Consider the following 18,925-nt stretch of genomic DNA (forward strand, 5'->3'; position numbering starts at 1 on the left):
AAAGTGTTAGCAAGAATGGCATGCTTCATTTATTCGGCTATACCTTTCGAGGCATGCAATGGACTTTTGTTTTAGGGCAAAAACTTGTGTAAGACCGTTTCACGACTCTCAATCCATGAGACAGGGGTGAGATCTTTAATTAATGAGGTCAAAGATTCAACCCATTAATCAAAGATTTGACCGACTAATTAAACCCGTCTCACAAATTAAGACCCGTGAGACGGTCTCACACATACAAGTGTTACCCTTGCTTTAGGTGGGTATGTTGGAGTGGGGGAGGGGATGATACCATATATTGGGTTTATCGAGGCAAACCCCACTCCTCTTCCGAGTATGTGAGTAAACCCTAGCCCTGTGATCCTAGCCGGCAAAGGACCACAAGGAGGTTAACCAGCCTAGGTTGCCCATAGCTGACCGGCTCAAACCCGGGTGGCAGACGATTTCGAACTCAGGACCTCACGGCCGCGAGCGTCTTGGTCTTGCCACTCAGGCTGCCCTTACGGGCTCCGAGTATGTGAGTAAACTCTAGCCCTGTGATCCTAGCCAATACCATATATGTTGTTATGGTTGGTGGGGTATGTATATGTATTATCGAGTGTGTGAGACATTATAGAATATATGTGTTGGGAGGGGGAGGCCCTGCATGCCAACCAAAATTATATTCTTGATTTTATTGAAAAGGAACAAGAAACGACGCAGCAAAGGAGATGAGGGCATTATTCCCTCCTTGAACTTGTACCTCCGATCCAATGAAACAACAACAAACTATCTACCCAATAATATGCTTCATTCTTTGCCTGAAAAAATGTGACTGAACGGATAAAACATGATTCTCGTATCAAAATATCAAGATAGAACATAATTTTCGTATCAGAAGATTATAAGTCTGATTCTTACTAACACTTTAACTTCTCGATCGAACATGTCACATAATGACTGTGAACTTTTCTTGTCACCAGAATAGTTTGCTTCTTTCCAAAGCCTTAATTAGGGCTAGCTTTAGGGTTGGGTAGCCAGCAACCAGCATAACTATGTTTGTTGTGTAATAATATAACATATATGCAATTATGCAGGAATGATTACAAAATTTCAATTGCTAAAGAATTTTAAAACAAAAAATATACCTATAATAATTCGTAGGGAACCTGATCCAATTTCTTGATTTGACATGTGGAATATAATCAACATAGTTGCAACAAATGAACAAAATTAGATAATCAATATATATATATATATATATATATATATATATATATATATATATATATATATATATCAATATGAACAAAATTCCTGTAAAAATTGGAATAATTTCATTGGCTAGAAACAAAGAACAAAAGGGAAAACATGATAGTATTTTTAAAATTAATACCGTAAATCGAACAAAATTTCACGTTGCATTCGCTGATATATGTTACAGTGCATTTAACTTTAGAACACTTTTACAAACTTTGAGTGTTTTGTAACATATCAACAAATACACTCTGCACCGTAATAATTACAAAAATGTCATCATATTTTTTGTCTTTTTTCTTCTTATTTTCCACCCATTAATCAACCTAGATTGATGTGTATGTGACTCTCATGGAGTGGTTAACTAATTAAAAAGTGAACTAAATTTTCTCATGGGCATTTTTATTTCTATTTTTTATAATACATAAGATTTCATGAAAGTTGAATGTATATGTTAATTAATGCTGATAGTATGAGTATAATCATGTATATATACTATTTTTTTGTTGTACAAATTACCATCAAAATTGATCTGTACAAGTAATATTTAATATAATAAGATGCATCAAACATAATTGTATTTTTCTTTAACCTTTTGTGTGTGTTGGGGNGGGGGGGGGGGGGGGGGGGTGAGTGATAGGTTTTCAGGTGACTTGTTGAGAGCCAAGAACCATTCATAAGCAGTTACCATCACATAAACTTTTTCCTATTTTCAATATAATTCTACATTTTTGAAAAAATAATAAAAATAAATTGTAAAATAATTTTTTCAATAATATCACATCATTTGTAAGAGTCTCGATCATATTTTCGGAGAATCAAACAATAATATTCTTTTAGATAGATTATGTAATATTAATGTGTATGCAACATGAATCAAATCCGATTGTTTTCAAGTGTTGATGATTAGAAGAGCATATTATATTGGCCTATTGGGTATTCCCTTAAAATATAATCATTCCTCATGAGTTTTGGATCTAATCTGATCTGGACAAATGAAAGCACCAGAACATTGCCAAATAATGTTTCCAACTTTTCATGTGATTATGACATTTGCGTTTGCTCCTCCTACGTAAGTAAAACTCATCATGCATGCTTGTCTGTGCATTACAACCAACACTACAGAATATAGAATGAAACATGAGTGTTGCATCAAATTAAAATTCGATTTTTGTCAATATTTTTTCGGTCGAGTCCATTGATCTTTTTAGTGTGATATATTTTTTTTTTGTGTGGTTTGTAAGCAGGCATGGTCGTCCTATCATTTTGTAAGCCCGGGAAATTGAAAAAAAAAAAAAAAAAAGAAGGTGCAGTCTACCCTTGTCCATGACCGACCCTATTTGTAAATTATTATACAGAAGTAACGAGGCAAAAAAAAAAAAAAAATATATATATATATATATATATATATATATATATATATATATATAGAATGCAGTGCACTCTGAAACTCCTCCTGCTAACTCATTCTCTTTTTCATTATCTAGATTTTCTTTCTCGTTATCTAGAGTGAGTTTGGATGGATTTCTGCAATTCCCAGCCTCCATGGAAACTCGAGATTAGATAGTATATGAAAAATATTTGGGGTTCTGGTCCCATGCATGACTATTATGCCCATCTTAAATTTGGTCATCAACTATCAATAATTAAGATGACAAAATTGTTGCTAAATTGAAAGTCATGTATTAAAATTGTAAATTTTGATTTACGAGAAAGTCTGTAGCAACTACATGAAGATGTGTTTTGAATGAAGATCACTTTGTGACCTGTTTAGCAAAAGACCACAAAAAGGTAAATCAATCTCAGTTGCCCATAAATAACTGTCTCAAACAAGGACAATAAGACCGTCACAGGGAATTCAATTTAATTGTCAAACTAATTGTCCAACCAACTCATGTGAACTTGGCCCCTAATAGTTGAGAACTAAATTTGAGACAACGATCATAGTCATGGGACCAAAATTGCAAATTTCTCATTGCATATATACTTGTGCAGTGTGTAATGTGAATTAATGTGATTGTGGGTATGTAGGATATGGCAAAGCTAAGATTTTGTTTATGATATGAAACTATGATAGTGCCTGTCATAGTTGAGGTTCAGGGTGATTATCATCATTTCATGGTACTACATTTGTTGTTTAATGTAAAGACTGGTTTTTGAGTTCCCAGTAAAAGAAGATGCAATGCTTTCATGGATAAAGCTGTGAGCTTTTGCTTGGCACAAATCTCAGTCTCATCATTGTCAAGCCTGGGAAGTCGGTCCTGGCTAACACTGGAACCGCATTGCCTACTGTATGTTCACGAGCAGCTAGACTTCCCGTTCTTCGTCCAAGTTCTGCGGTACAAAAGATCAAATCATGACACATTGTTATAGCAGCACCAAATCGCTTAAATATGCACACACATTTCGTTGCTGGATGGGTGGAGCAGGGATCGGGAATGGGGTGATGCAGGGGTCGGGGGTGGAGTGGTGTGGTAAATATGCACACACATTTCACTGCTGGATGGATGGTGCAGGGGTCGGGGAAGGGGTGGTGTGGTGTGAGGGTAGAGGGCTTATTCGCTCATTCTACTCGTACTAACAAGCCAATCGTATATATGTGTGTGCATATATATATATATATATATATATATATATATATATATATATAGGCCATTGTTCAGGTGAGTCCACCATTTCCCATGAGTTCGTGTGGACAAATATGGGCTTGAAAAAAGCATGAAATACCCCCTCCAAAAACCGTTGGACTACAAGATGGTGCTAACATCTCGAGATTTTCATTATATGTGCTTATTTGCTCACTGCATATAACTACGGGACCCTTTCTAGTCTAATGAGCACCCTTTCTAGTCATAGTATCAGTACTTCAAAATAGGCATACCTCTTTATTTGACAACGATTTCTTTGTGAGCTTTATACGAGAGAATCACGTTCCATACTAAAGAAACTAAGTTGGCAGCAAGAACCTGCAAATATATGATTACGCTGATGAAGTGTTTAATAAGTAAATTTCAGCATACAAAATAAATGAACAAAGCAAATATAATAAAGAGAAAAGAAAACCATATGGTCTCAAATGGGGAAGGGGAGGTCTATAAAAATAGCATTAGCTTTGAACTATGGTCTCATTTTTGAACTTTGACCTGAAATTGCTGTGGGACGAAGCGGAAGTTGAGGAATTGAAAGGGTATCCATAGTTGCCAATTCGCGAGAACAGAAGAGACCCACTCCTGAAAGTCAAAATTAGAAAACGAGCATCACAAGTCGTACCCGAGCTAGGTTAAAGCTTAGTCAAGCATTCAACATTTATACGGTGGACAAAAAGAAGCCAACTTTTTTGGGTAATGAGAGAGGTGTCAATCGAACAATCGAACATACCTGTTGGAGCTTTGGAATCACTTGTGATGCCCGCCCCTCAAGTGTCACGAGTGTAGATAAGAATACTCCGATGAAAATTGGAGCAAAAATGAACTGCATTTGACCACAACGAGCTCATTCGTGATATTAAAAAACACTAATAGCCATGAATCTATTAAGCACGGAAGCAACAAGACACATCAACGTATTTTAAGAAAACCTGATCAAGTAAAAGGCGAAAGAAAGCCCCCGATGCTCCAGGCGTTGTAACCAATCTACTTAAGTACAAGTACCAAAAGTGCAATGTCGGACCCACCAAGACCAGACCCAAAAATGTGAAGAGGAATGTCCTCTTTCCGTCTAAAGATGGGGCTGCATCGATCCAAAGCTGTCAAATGTATGCAGACCACATTACATTAAATTCATATCAGATATTAAATTTAAGGATAAATAAAACATTAGAAATCATCACATAAGGAAGTAAAGAATTAGAATTACAAAAATGAACAAAAGAGTGATTCCAATTTCCAACCACAACTCTCCCTATTACTTCTTCGCTACTCTTAGAGACTCGATGGAGTTCAGCTGTATCGAGGGAATTTAAATGTATCGGTCAATCCATACATTCTTGCAATGCTTATTTTTGTAGAAAGCTCGACTAGAAGTGAAAAGCGTTTGGATGAATCCAAAGACGTTGATCCACTATGGCACTACATCATTACTAACCCCCAATAACACCCCCAAAAAGTGCCGACAATAAATGAGAAACATATTTTAGATATGCAGTTTTCCTGTCAATTTGGTGAAGGAGATCAAAGACAGCCAAACATGAAAACCAGAGAGGCAACAAATAGTGCGATCCTAGAACTAGAAGCCCGGAAGTATAACATCCCACGCAAAACCTTCCAAGGCAATATCAATAAGGAAACGTGTTCTAATTGTCAGATTAGAAACACTAAAAAGGACAAATATTTCTACTCAGCCAACACGCCCATTACTCGTATTATGCATTCAATGCCATAAAAAATTTACCTGGCAGATCAAATCTCCAACGCAAGTCAAAATTGCAGATGTGATAGCCTTTGTCCACACAGGATACTTCTCAAGAAGAGATAAGTACCTGCAAAAGAGATGAAATCATTTTTGCATAACTTCACTATAAACTAACCAAAATGTGAACTTTTTATGATTAACATTGTTTTCTTTCTGCTTTTTTCTTTTGTGAGTGACGAGAGAAACCCGCAGCAACTGTATGCACCGGGCAAACCCGCCTTGTTACTCTAGCAGGCAAAATACCAGAACTCCAAAAGAGGTATACCAACCTAAGTTGCCTATGATTGATAGGCTTAAACCAAGAAGGCCAATAAGCAGGAGTTGAATAATATTGGTTTCTTTTGGCCATTGAGTTAGCTTAAAGCCATTACTAAGAAGGTAAGACACAATAATCACTTCCACCAAAACAGAAAGCAGAAAATAAATAACTGTCAAAAGCTTTTTGGGGGACAGAAAATTTAGGTTTTAATCCGTAAAATTGAATAAACAATGAGTACACTTCAACCCAAACAAAGTTCATATTTTTAAAGATATAGTAATATAGTAATTACTGATAATAACGAAAGGGAATGAATTACCATGTGAGCAACGACCACTTTCCCCCACCCTCACCACCACTGCCGCCATCGCCGCCTCCGCCGCCGCCGGAATTGCCGTCACCGGAGCCACCATACCCTCCGCCACTGTTTGAACTGCCGTCAGAAACCGCAGACGCCCGGAAAAGATTCGGCCCGGACTCGAAAAGTTCCAGTCTTTTCAGCCCGCGATATGAAGTAGAAGCAAGAAAAGCCGGATAGTAAGAGGAGCGGGCCGTGAAGAGCGGCGTGTGGAGGTGGTTGACCGGAATTCGAGTGAGCTGAGCAGTGAAAGTAGCGGCGGGAGGGTTGCGAGACAATAAACCCGGGAAGCGAAAACCCAGCAGGGATTTGCGGGTTAGAATCGCGGCATTTGCAGCCATGGCGAATTTATTGAAGCTTTTGCTTCTTTGTTCTTTCCACCGGTTTCAGAATTATGCTTCTTCCTTCGAGGTTTTTGAGGTTTATAGCGAATTTTTTGGCCTCTTTTTAGTTTTTATATTTTTCTGTCTCTTCCATTCTCTTTTTTATATTTCTATATACTTTTCAATGGTCAAATAAATCCTGAAATTTTTCTTAAAAAGTCAAATTAGATCTTAAACTCATAATCATGTTATTTATAAACATTGAAGCTGAGAAACCTAAGATTATGACAACCCCTTTAATATTTTTCGGCCATAATTATCGAAGACCAAACAATACTGTCACATTGGGATGAGAATACCAAACTAGTCGCCTTCTTCTTTGATAGAGAAGGAACCAATCGCAAGAGAAGGCATACCAACTGACCGCATTCTCTGTGTGTTGGAAAAGGTGACCAGTAGGTCATTGGTCGGCTTCTCCGGTCGCACGCCTTATCCTTTGTTGGAGAAAGCAGACCAAACGGCCGCCTTCTCCTTAGTTGGAGAAGGCGACCAGTTGGTCGTTGGTCGTTTTCTTCGGTCGTCTTTTAGGCGACCAACGACGGTTGAAATGGTCGTCAGAATTCTAGGTAATATATAATTACGGGTTACCAACTGGTTTCTGGGTTTCAATGCTTATAAATAACATGAAACTACATGTAACAAGGTCAATAAGTATTCAAAAAAAAAACATATTTATGAGTTTAATTGTAATTTTTAAAAGTTTAAAGACCTAATTGACATTTTGAGTAAAATTGGGACTTATTTGATTGTTTTTGCATAAATAAATAAATAAATACTCCGTATGTTGTTGATATATTTAGTTTTGCCCCTATACTTTTCCATATTAAGTTAGGGCATTCTTTTTGTTTCCTGAGCTGAGCTAGGCTTGCTGCTATAAACGCCGCCGCTCTCACCAATCCCGCGTTTTCCTGAATCCTGCTGAGCGCGGTCACGTCGACGGTGAAGAAAAATGGCATCTTCTAGACCGGAGCTGCAAGCGCCGCCGGAGATACACTACAACAACGAGGAAGCTCGCAAGTACACTTCCTCTTCGCGTATCGTCGAAATTCAGGTTCTGATTCTCATTGCCGTTATTTGTATATGTAATACATACACGTTTTTCCTGTTTTTAATTTTTTTTAAATAATTTTGTTATCAAAATATTAGGCGAAACTTTCTGAGAGAGCATTGGAGCTTCTTGCTCTGCCGGACGACGGAGTCCCCAGACTGCTTCTCGATATAGGTATGATTTACATAAACGTCTCGATTTTCTGGCTGGTTGTTGTTTTATGCCCAATTCACGGAATCAATTGGTCATTGAAAGTAGATTGTTATGCTAAGCAAAATAAGAACTTTTTAAGTATATTGCACTTTGAAGCATTGTCTTACAACTCTAATTCAAGCTAACTCTTTGGAAGTAGTTTTGTTGATTATCTAAAGAAGTGCAATACTTAATTTAGCAATCTTTTACTTTGAGGGCTCTTGGTGGAGTAAACTACTGGTTCCCCTTTAAGACATTTTTTTTTCAATCCATTATGTAAAACTGGAACACGTATACCTGTAACTCTCAGGTTCATTTGCATATATCTTACTGGTTCAGTGTTCTCTAAAGCATTTTGTATGCCTTGGCATGAAGTGTTTGCTGGGATATTATAGTGGCCTGCCAAAAGAACTCTGATTTTGTTTTATAATATGCTTATTCATTGAATTGAGGTTTTTATTTCCTTTTTTCAAGCTCAGTATATTTTTTCCCCCCTGAAGAAGATGATGATTTCTTTTGTCTTTTAAGGCTGTGGGTCAGGTCTAAGTGGGGAGACTATAACTGAGGCTGGACACCAGTGGATTGGTTGGGATATATCTGAATCAATGCTTGGTAAGTAATTTTTGAAATTTTGTTTGCATGAAATTATAAGAGATTCCAAATTCTTCTTTATTCACTTTTCTTGTATTGTTAAACATTTGGCTTTCTGTTCTGCAGATGTTGCAGTGGAGCGTGAAGTCGAGGGTGATTTAATACTTGGTGACATGGGTCAGGTAGGCATCAATGTCCCCTTAACTTGTATAGGCTCGGTAATTTGTTGATCCAAGAGACATTTAGCATCTTACTTTAATTCATTGCAATGGATGTTAAATGTTTATTGTTCCTTGTTCATTGCAATAGAGTTTTATTCTTATGAGAAATATTTCATTGTCTGTTATAGGGTTTAGGACTTCGACCTGGAGTTGTTGATGGGGCAATTGGCATTTCATCTGTACAGGTTTGTTCATTTTTTAATACACTGAATTATCTTTTGTTGATAGTTAATTCAATCTCATATATTTTAGAGGGATTCCAACATTTTTCTTCTTTATCTTTTGTTAATAAATCAAGGTAAGTTTATGGAAGGCACCTTGAAGGTTCTACTGAAAACATTTTCATACCTTGGAGTGACCTCTGTATATTTACATATTACTTTTCAATTTTTGGCACTCAAAATAGTTTGACAAATACTCTGTATATTTCAATATAAGAACGTAATATATCCTATTAGTGCCTGAATAAACCATATAAGCTGCAATTTGTATGACAACTGAATAACTTTTGATCAAGACAGTATATTATTTGTTCCAATGCTCACTTTGATATATAATTGGCCAAACAGTGGTTGTGCAACGCTGACAAATCATCTCATGAACCCCGGATAAGATTGAAGTAAGTCTTGTTTTGTGTCTTATGCTGGCTTTCACACGAAACATGAATCTATGGTAATTTGAACAAGTTTGAGATTTTGTTTCAATTACCTTGTAGGGCTTTCTTTGGGACATTGTATAGATGTTTGGCGAGGGGAGCAAGAGCAGTATTTCAAGTGTATCCTGAAAATCTTGCTCAACGAGAGTTGATTCTGGGTTTTGCTATGCGGGCTGGATTTGCAGGCGGTATAGTTATCGACTACCCACACAGGTAAATAAGAGGCTCTTTCATGAAAAATTTGAATTCCTATGAAGGAAACTATTTATCCTTTTAGATAAATCCTCGGGGAGTTGATCGTTGTTACTATTAAACAAGTGTAGAGATAGCAAGCTGATATCTGACATGAATTGATTTTTTTTTTTCAGTACGAAAAAGAAGAAAGAGTACTTGGTGCTCACTTGTGGTCCACCGTCTCTCAGCAGTGCCACTCCCAAAGCAAAGGGCGAGGACGGGGAGTGTTATTCTAGTGATGATGATTGTAGCGAAGATGAAGAAAACCAAACTGTAAGTCCATTCTAAATCTTCTCAATTTAAAGATCTGTAACAGCTACAAACCATTCTATATGTTGCATAGTCTGAAGTCTCGACATTTTCTTTAATATAACCTGCCTCGAGCTGTTTACCTCTCTTATTATTCCTGTATAACAATGCTTTTCACAATCAATGCCTTGCAGGTTTGTGTGTCAGACCGGCATAGACCGAGGAAAAAGCAGAAGGTAAACAAGAAAGGCAAAGGAAGAGAGTGGGTTGTGAAGAAGAAGGACCAGATGAGGAAGAAAGGGAAAGAAGTTCCCCGCGACACCAAGTACACAGCACGAAAACGAAAGGATCGGTTTTGACCCCCTTTCCAAAGCTCAAGGAGAGTACGCTTTTTCATTCTTGTGCTATATCTATGCCTTTTATGCCAAGTTTGAAGTGTTGTTATACATGAATTTGTCGCGAGTAGGTTACAATTTTGAGTTATAGGATGAAATTTTGTGACAGTCAGTTGATCATCATCTTTATTTGAAGTACCTAGCATTCTTGATTCAAGAAGTAGCTAAGAAGCTTTATATATTTTCTCTCCTTTTTTATCATTCTGCCATATCACAAAGGGATGAAACTCTTCACTGTCATCTTGTTCCTTTGCTCTCTTGTTGGTCCATGCAACCATGCAATAGGGCTTCACTTCCTTAGGCCTCACCGGGTGGCGGTCCGGTTGACGAACCGCCTCGGGTCCGGCAGAGCGCTGTCTGTGCACTGCCGGTCCAAAGACGACGACCTTGGGTACTCGACCTTGAACGACAACGCCGAGATCACCTGGAGCTTTCGTACCAACATCTGGGGAACTACGTTGTTCCATTGCGATGTTGAATGGAATGACGAAGAATGGGGCGGTGGCGCATATGCCAAGAGCTGTTATTGGTTCGACGCGTATGACGACGACCGGGATCACCGGCGGTGCCGGGTGAAGTGCCGGTGGATGATCACCAGCGAAGGCACGTTGGCTGGGTTTAATGAGGATTCTGGGTACTGGGAGCCTTATGCTTTGAGAAACAATCATTATGCCATGGACCGTGGCTCACATATTTGTGTGAATCAAAAATAAAAAAGTGCATTTTTAATATACTAAAAGTACATTAATTTTGCATTCATAGTTTAAACAGATATGTAGATCATGGTCCACAAAATAATTTGTCTCTCGACAAAGGCTTAGCACTTCCGCAAGGTTATACTATCGCCCCGTTATGTCTATATTATATCAACAAAATAGTAAAAAATATGAATATTTAGTTAAAGCTATGGTTCGCTATGGCTATATTTCACTAATAAAATAGTGAAAATTATGAATATATTACGTTAACAAAATAGTAAAAAAAAAATAAAAATACTCCGTATTAAAAAGTGAAAGAAAGGTAATATTATCACTAAATTCTAAATTCTTCATGAATTTGTTGCTATCCGTACCATCTTCTCCATATTCGAATATTTCTACTCCATCATTTTCAGAAATTATTTATTTATTTAAATTTTTGGGTATCCGTACCATCTTCATCATCATCCTCTTCTCCATATTCGAATATTTCTTCTCTATCATTTTCAGCATCTGAATTTGCGAATCCAAAACAATTTCTATTTATCCAAACCTTCTTCACTATCTGCTTCAATCACCGTTGATTTTTTCTTGTAAAAAAAATAAAAATAAAATTAATTTTCAAGAGATCTGTATGTCAAAGTTAATATTGTCAGCTACTATATAGTGTGATGGCATCTTGATTACCATTCTTTGGGTTGAAAATGTTTGAGAAAGCAGAGATCATATACTATTTGTATTTCAAAAAAAAATATGGGAGGAAAAAAACCCATAGCAGCCTAGGAGGGATAGTCATCAAACCTTGATTCCACCAAGAATTTAACTCACCACATCAACCATGGATCACGATGTTCCCAAAAACAACACCACATAGGACCAAGACATGACCCATAATATCCAAAACCCCATTGGTTGTTTTTAACACCCCTCCCCCCAACCAAAAAAATAAAATAAAATTCAAGCTAAAATGGTTCTTGGTAGTAAATTGTGGGTAAGAATGCATGATCCAACCTTAATATCTGCACGGTAAGAGTTACACTCATGTGATGGGCGTCTTATGAATATCATGCATTGTTCTTCTTGTCAAGTGTGAAGCGTTAGAGCGAGGGAATTTCACTTTTAATTTGTAGAAAAAGAAAAAAAAAAAAAAAAAAAGCTAGAGACATAAAGTTGAGCATGCATTCCCATTGTAATGCTGAGACAAGAAGTACATCATCCTTCACCTAGCTAGTCAAGCTGCCTCATCATGCATGGGATTTGGTCTGCCTACCTACTTACATAATCATCACTTTCAAAATCATAAAATCAAGAAAATTTCTTATCATCAAGTGCATATTTGACCTTAATATAAGATCTCTTCTTCTTCTTCTTCCCTGAAATCATTCTCTCCCTGGGTTTATTTGCCTACCCAGACTCTTTTATCAAGAGGAAAAACTACTGTTCCCCACAGGGAGGAAAATACATACATATATATACTTATAATATATATTGGATTGGAAATTGACTAATATTAGTGGTGGATTATATTAATGGGATTGTTGAGTGTTGTTTAGGATGTTGCAATGCAGTAATTAGAATCCCAGAAGAGAAGAGACATCCTAGGTTCTTTGCAGCCCCTGTTCTTGATGGGAAGAATGAGGTTATTGTTGTTTGAGGGGTATTTTCCTGTGATCAATACCAAGCTGTGATCTTTCCCTTCACAGGCTGATGTTTTTGGGCATTTTGTGACAATTTTGTTGCGGTATTGTTGATCTGTGATGGTGGGAATGTGGACTAAGGTGGCTATGGTGGTTGGCTTCTTTTTCCAGAAGAAATCGTAGGGGTTGAAGGGGGCGGCGGTGGGCGGCGCCTCCGGGAATAGGCGGTGCTGCGGCGGCGCTAGGGAGTGTGGGAGTGGTGTTGTTTGATCATCTTCAAAATCCTCTATTAATGCTGGCCTGTTGAGGTTGTTTTTGTTGTTGTTTAGAGCCATGAAGGTGTTGAGATTTATGAGTAATTTTGAGTTTTTTCCGATCATGATTTCCATTTCCTTTTCCTCTTCTTCTTCTTCTTCTTCTTCCTCTTCCTCAATGGTGGGATTGTTATCTTCTCTGTCCGACATTTCGTCGAGCACCTCGTCTGCATCATCCCAGCCCTCTGTTTCTTCATTGTTTACAAAGGTGAGGATTAGCCGCCCGTCTTGTCGCTCGGCGCGGAAGCGGTTTTGCGCCGGGACGGAAACCGCTTCGAGGATCAGCCGGCCGTGCTGGCGGCGGGAGTGCATGCGAACGGAAGGCTTATCGTCGCCTCTTACCAGAGAGGGAAGCGGCGGCGGGAAGGATCGTGGCGGCGATTTCTTGCCGTAACTGTGCTTCACAGCTCGGAATTCTTCCGGAAATGGCGGGAAAATTAGCTCGTGTTGTGGCGGGGATTGGTGCTCGTCTTTTTCCTCGTCGGCGGAGTCGCCGGACTCGGAATTAGGGTAGGAGGAGAAGCAATCGGAGCCGGTCTCAGAGCCGAGACTCTCCGTGCAAATTTCGAGGCTTTTTCCGGTGAGAGAATTCGCCGATTTGTTAACCTGAGGGTGGATATACGGCGGAGGGAACTGAGACGAGGAATCCACTGTTTTGCGGGACTGTAGAATCGAGCTCCAAACATCCAATGATCTCCGTTTAATTTCATCTTCCTCATCCTCCTCCTCCTCCGCCGCCGGAGCCGTCGGCGCCGCCGCGAGCTCGTCGGAAGAAGCGGTTTTCTTAATGGCCGGAGGAGAATAAGCAAACCCATTCTGGGAAAGCCATTTCTTGGATGACATATCAGCCGAGAGAGTTCTTCTAATGGAACCCGCTTTAGTACCCCTCTCAGAATCCGATCCAAGAATGGCGATTATCCCTTGCTTCCCGCCACCGCCGACGCTCTTCTTCGTCGGCGGGAGCGGCGGCGGCGTTGGTGGCGCAGCCACCTCCACCTCCTCCTCCACCACCACCTTCAAGCTCTTGATCACACTAAAATTAGAAGAAGATGACATCTTCATCATCAACAAGGAACAAAGCTAGTAAGAAAGAGTTATAATTCAAGCAAACAATAAGAGCATCCAAATTGGAATGGATGCAGGTTGCAAGAGAGTGGGATTTGCAGATTATAAGAATGTGTTTTTGAGTTTTTGAGGTTTTGTATTTGAATGTGTTGTTGTTGCTGTGGTTTGTGTTGGTTTGATGGCAATTGTGGGAGAGGAGTGTGGGGGTATTTGTAGTGCTCTTGGAGCCTTTGGAACCATGTCCATTGGACCCCACCTCAATTTACTTTAATTTATTGCAAAGAGAATATAGATGATAGCGTAAATGTAAACGGGTCTACGATTACGCTACGGATACGTGTGTTACGTGTGGTGAAGGATGCCGCTCGGCCGGTCAATCGGTCGCTCTACCGGTTGACGACTGAGCGGTAAGAAGCTATATCGCTCTACGGGTGACGAACAGTAACAAGGAGAGAGCAAGAGAGACGAATGAGCAAATCACAAGTGTATTAGTGTAGTACTGATGAGTTCCCCCCTCCAGTGAGGGGAATGACCCCTCTTTATACAAAGTGGATTCACTATGCACATGGTGTCTGATATGCAAGTGGAGGGCATATGGGCTGTCACTCCGCAAAATGCGCATCGGTTTGCTCGAAGTGGTTGAGTTGCTCGAGGTGATGAAAACACGGATCCCCTGTTCCCGAAAAGTTGTCGGTCGTCACATCAAGCAACTGTCGCGCTCGTGAGCCTCCAATCCACAAGGTGTGTTGCTTCCGATCATGCGGCCGACGGACCGGGTGACCGTCGACGGACCGGTTGGGTGACCGTTCAGGTTGGGTGACCGACGGACAGGTGATTTACGGACTGACTAGTACATGTGCATATTTACCCATCACAAGTCCCCCACTTCTTGAATCTGCGAGAGTCGTCAGGTTCGAGAAGTAGAATGTGCTCCAGGCGGCTAACTTGTTGCGAGCAAAGTCTCCCTGGCTTGAATGCCTTGATAATCCGTGATGAACCCCTCAAGTTTGATTTGAGCAGGAGGGGCGTGATTTACGCGGGTTGCCTCGTTAAAAACCTTAGACTAAGAAAAACCCTTTGGGAAAAAACCTAGCTAAGGGAAAAAGAGTACAACCGAAAGCATAATCACTAAAGACGGGTTTGTCCTGGTTGTTTCCGGTCGTCGAGCGATGGATCATTTAGCGGGTTTTGTTCACATCTTTTCCATGGTTTGGAGATGGGTCTTCCCTTGGTGATACCTTGGTCGTTGACGGACCAATCAAGTTTTCCACGGCTGGGGATGAGGAAGGTAGCACATACGAATCACCGAGTGGTTGACTTGACCAGGCGGATCCAGACCAAATGGGGTGATTGTTACCGGTCAGCTGAGTGATTTTTATGATTTGACCACCTGCGTGTATATTTCCTCCAGTTTGATACTTTGGACTTGCCAAGAACAATGCTCCCACTACTAGTCTTACATGACCCATTAGCCTTTTTGGATCAACCCACTTTCTCAAAAAACCCAAATTTTTTGTATAAATATCCTCCTACCATCTTCACTTCACCATCAAGACATTCCTAAGCTCTCAATCAAGTGTATCATCAATCACCTCCAAAGCTACCAAGACCAAGCAGGTAAAACATTATAACTCTTTTTTTTTTTTTTTTTTTTTTTTTTTCGAGATCAGATCTGGAAATCATAGATTTCCAGATCTGATCTCTGCTCCAGTCGCCGGCGACTGGAGCAGAGCCCAGTCGGCGGCGCCAACTGGACGAATCCAGTCGGCGACCGCCGACTGGAGGAAAAAGGCCGGCGACTGCCGACTGGTGCCCAGTCGGCAGTCGTCGGCTTTTTGGGTCGACGTCGAGCGGGCTGCTCGACGTCGACCGATCTGGTCGACGTCGAGCGGCCTGCTCGACGTCGACCGATCTGGCCGACGTCGAGCGGCCTGCTCGACGTCGACCGATCTGGCCGACGTCGAGCGGCCTGCTCGACGTCGACCGGACATGGCCGACGTCGAGCAGCCTGCTCGACGTCGGCCATCCCCCTCCCCCCTTTTTTTTTTATTTTTTTTATTTTATTTTATTTTTTTTTTTTACAAATAAAAAATAACAATAATACATGCTGCGACTAAAAAACTAAACGCTGCAACTAAAAAAAAAATTGATGCCATTTGTTTTGCCGTTGCTTCTTCGCTATGTTGTTTGTCCGTGGTATGTCACCTACATTCCTTTGCTAATGTAGCATGTCGCAAGACAAAAAATGGTGTATGCGCGACTATGACAGCGATGATGAGGATGTTAGTGCGTATGAGGAATCGAGTAATTCTGACGATGCGCCCCAAGCTCGTTCGCACGTTACCCCGCGATCCAAGCGTTCAAAAATTTCATCAAAGAATTTTGAGGTTCAACTAGGCGAAGGTACCTCCCATAATCCCAAAGAACTCTCAAGAAGTCAAACTGGAGTATCACGTGACTATGTCGACTTGGATTCCGATGGTGCTCGTATCGTTGGAATTGATTTTACCGACAAAGAGGTAGAACAACTCAAGAAGCTAATTGGAAAGGGGATTTCTTACTCAATTGATCGTCGTCCTTCCAACATCATTGATTGCCACCAAAAGAATTGGGTAGGTGTGCATTTTGATTCCTTGAAAGCCGGTTTGCGCATCCCCTTTGACCCGTTCCTTGTTGACTTCGTGAATTATTACGGCATAGTTCCAGGTCAGATAGCACCCAACGCACACCGTATTCTTGCATGCTACCCTCAGATTTGCAGACGTCACCAAGTGCCTTGTACACTAGAACTCTTCAATTTTCTCCATCTGGTAAAGTGCATGGGGAAGAACCATCGCAACGGTTTTGTCATTATCCAATGTCGTGGGACGGCTGGGAAAGTTTCTGACTTGCCTGACAACAACCGTAGATGGAAAGAGAAATTTCTTCGGGTTCGTTTGGATGGTGATCTTCCTTTTAAAAATGAATGGTCTCGTCGGATGCGTAAGTGCGTGGTACCCCCTGAGACTCCAGAGATTCACATTGCTGTTGAGAAGATTAAGTCTGAATGCTATTCTTGGGAGATTTACCACTCCGCAGAGGCTTTTGATGCAGCTCGACTCCCTGCTCCAATTTACGGGGCCCAAGGTTGGATCTTAAACGGTTAGCACATGTCTCCCCTTTTAATCTTTGATTCCTCACACGTTTTGTTATTTCTTATTGACATCCAGGAGCGCCGGATATTGATCCTGAATTAAAGGAACTGCTAGGTGCAGGCGCAAGCGGGAGTAGTCGACCGGGATTGCCAAAGATTATTTTGAAAAAGAAATTTGTACCTCCTACTATCCCCCATTATGAATTTGGTAGCCCTGGCTTTCCTTCTGCTCCGTTTCCCCCTAAATCACATGGGAAGCGTCCCATAGGTGAGGTTGAAAGTGAGGTGTCGGGGAACGCTTTTGCCACTTGTCCTAACCTCGATGGGGGGTCTCCACTTGTGAGCGCGTTGACCCGCGCACCAGTTGATTTGCGAAAAATGTTCGATCTGTTACTCCAACTGAGTCCTCCACCCTCGGGCATCGCCACTTTGTCCAACGAAAAAGTTGCTGAGCAGCTAGCCCATCACCTAGCTAACGTACTTACTCCAATCATTGAGTTGCTGATCTCTCTTTTCTTCGTTTGGTACTTTCTAAACTGTGGTTTATGATCGTGTTTATGTCAGGTTGCTAGCACAGGCGCCGAGTTATTCCTGCGATGCCAGCTTACTGCTATAGGATGGGAAAAAGAAACACAATCACTCAGGGCCACCGTGAGGGATCAGGAAAACCAACTCGAATCTCGTCGAGAACAAATATCCCATTTGGACGCCCAACTCTATTCTTTGGGACAGTATCCAAATTCCGATCAGTTTCGTCGAGATGCCATTGCTTATTTCGTATCTCGACCATCCGAGGTGCCCGGTCTGTTGTCTGCTTTATGTCCCTCCGAGGATGCAGCCATTCCTTTGTTCCATATGTTCCGAGAAGACCCAGTGATATCAGCGATGATACGTAAGGTGACCGCATGGGGTTATCTCAAAGGAACAAGGGGCATGCAACAAACTTTGTATCACATATTACAAAATGCTCTCCCTGAGGATTGGGAATCGGTTCGTACCATTCTGCCCGAAGATCTGACACCTCCTGGTCCAGAGCCCTTCAAGAAGCCTCCGACGGGTCCTTCCTCATCGCGTGGTCAAGATCCATGATTGTTTTGTCCTCCATAGTCGTAGTTGCTTGTTTGTGGAGTGTGATCGGGAGACCGACCCCGCTTGTGTCGGTTGTACTTTTAACTTTGCGTGTATGAATCATTTCCTTCCTTCACTTTGTCATTACGTAACATGTTGTTTTCTTAATTGGGTGTTTGCTCGTGGACGCCACTGGTTGATTTGTCGACAGATGCCTCACATCCATGTGGTCAATTGACATATCACTTTGTCACAAGTTACTTGACATCAGAGTGGTTGGCCAAGTATACGTTGCCATCCAGGTGGCCGATCGTCCGTTGCTCCTCATCCAAGCGATTTGTCTACCGATTGCTCGCCATACCGACACAGATTGTTTATCGTCCAAGTGATTGGTCAAAACACGGTAGATTACTACACACCAAGTAATCTGTCGATATGCAAGTGGTTGTTCAACATATCACTCTGTCAATGGCTTGATGTTGAAGTGGTTGTTGTCCGTTGAAGGTGGCTAGGCTTCCCAGCGGATGATCGACCAGATTGCATAACATTCAAGTGGTCGAATCGCCCGTCACACGAAGTGCTTAGTAAACAGGTGTAGGTTGATTGGCGTCCACAAATGCTTCGCTCGTCAGTGCAGGTTGTGCTTAGTTGGCTGGGACAGGTTGATCGGCATCCACAAGTGTTTCGCGTTGGTGCGGGTTGTGCTTGGTTGGCTGGTGCAGGTTGATCGGCATCCACAAGTGTTTCGCGTTGGTGCGGGTTGTGCTTGGTTGGCTGGTGCA

The 18,925-nt window shown here is 41.0% G+C and overlaps 4 protein-coding genes across 4 annotated transcripts; 2 read left to right on the plus strand and 2 right to left on the minus strand.

Annotated features, from left to right (window-relative positions):
- Positions 1–3,183: 3,183 nt before the first annotated feature.
- Positions 3,184–6,687, minus strand: LOC116024876 (protein Mpv17-like). Its single transcript, XM_031265894.1, has 7 exons — positions 6,222–6,687; positions 5,623–5,710; positions 4,811–4,978; positions 4,612–4,704; positions 4,377–4,463; positions 4,115–4,199; positions 3,184–3,567 (listed from the first exon to the last, which is right to left on the minus strand). The coding sequence occupies exons 1-6, from the start codon at positions 6,599–6,601 to the stop codon at positions 4,119–4,121; spliced, it is 897 nt and encodes a 298-aa protein (XP_031121754.1). The 5' UTR covers positions 6,602–6,687; the 3' UTR covers positions 3,184–3,567; positions 4,115–4,118.
- Positions 6,688–7,469: 782 nt separating this feature from the next.
- LOC116025677 (18S rRNA (guanine-N(7))-methyltransferase RID2) lies at positions 7,470–10,409 on the plus strand. The gene is made up of 9 exons (XM_031267001.1): positions 7,470–7,694; positions 7,790–7,865; positions 8,412–8,495; positions 8,601–8,656; positions 8,824–8,880; positions 9,265–9,314; positions 9,411–9,563; positions 9,719–9,857; positions 10,028–10,409. The coding sequence occupies exons 1-9, from the start codon at positions 7,593–7,595 to the stop codon at positions 10,190–10,192; spliced, it is 882 nt and encodes a 293-aa protein (XP_031122861.1). The 5' UTR covers positions 7,470–7,592; the 3' UTR covers positions 10,193–10,409.
- Positions 10,410–12,085: 1,676 nt separating this feature from the next.
- Positions 12,086–14,104, minus strand: LOC116025676 (protein FAF-like, chloroplastic). Its single transcript, XM_031267000.1, has one exon. It carries the CDS (start codon positions 13,940–13,942, stop codon positions 12,476–12,478), a length of 1,467 nt encoding a protein of 488 aa, XP_031122860.1. The 5' UTR covers positions 13,943–14,104; the 3' UTR covers positions 12,086–12,475.
- Positions 14,105–14,994: 890 nt separating this feature from the next.
- Positions 14,995–17,221, plus strand: LOC116025055. The gene is made up of 2 exons (XM_031266118.1): positions 14,995–15,559; positions 16,170–17,221. Exon 2 carries the CDS (start codon positions 16,171–16,173, stop codon positions 17,086–17,088), a length of 918 nt encoding a protein of 305 aa, XP_031121978.1. The 5' UTR covers positions 14,995–15,559; position 16,170; the 3' UTR covers positions 17,089–17,221.
- The last annotated feature ends 1,704 nt before the right edge of the window (positions 17,222–18,925 follow it).

This window comes from Ipomoea triloba, chromosome 7 (assembly GCF_003576645.1).
Source record: "Ipomoea triloba cultivar NCNSP0323 chromosome 7, ASM357664v1".
In the NCBI taxonomy this organism is placed as follows: Eukaryota; Viridiplantae; Streptophyta; class Magnoliopsida; order Solanales; family Convolvulaceae; genus Ipomoea; species Ipomoea triloba.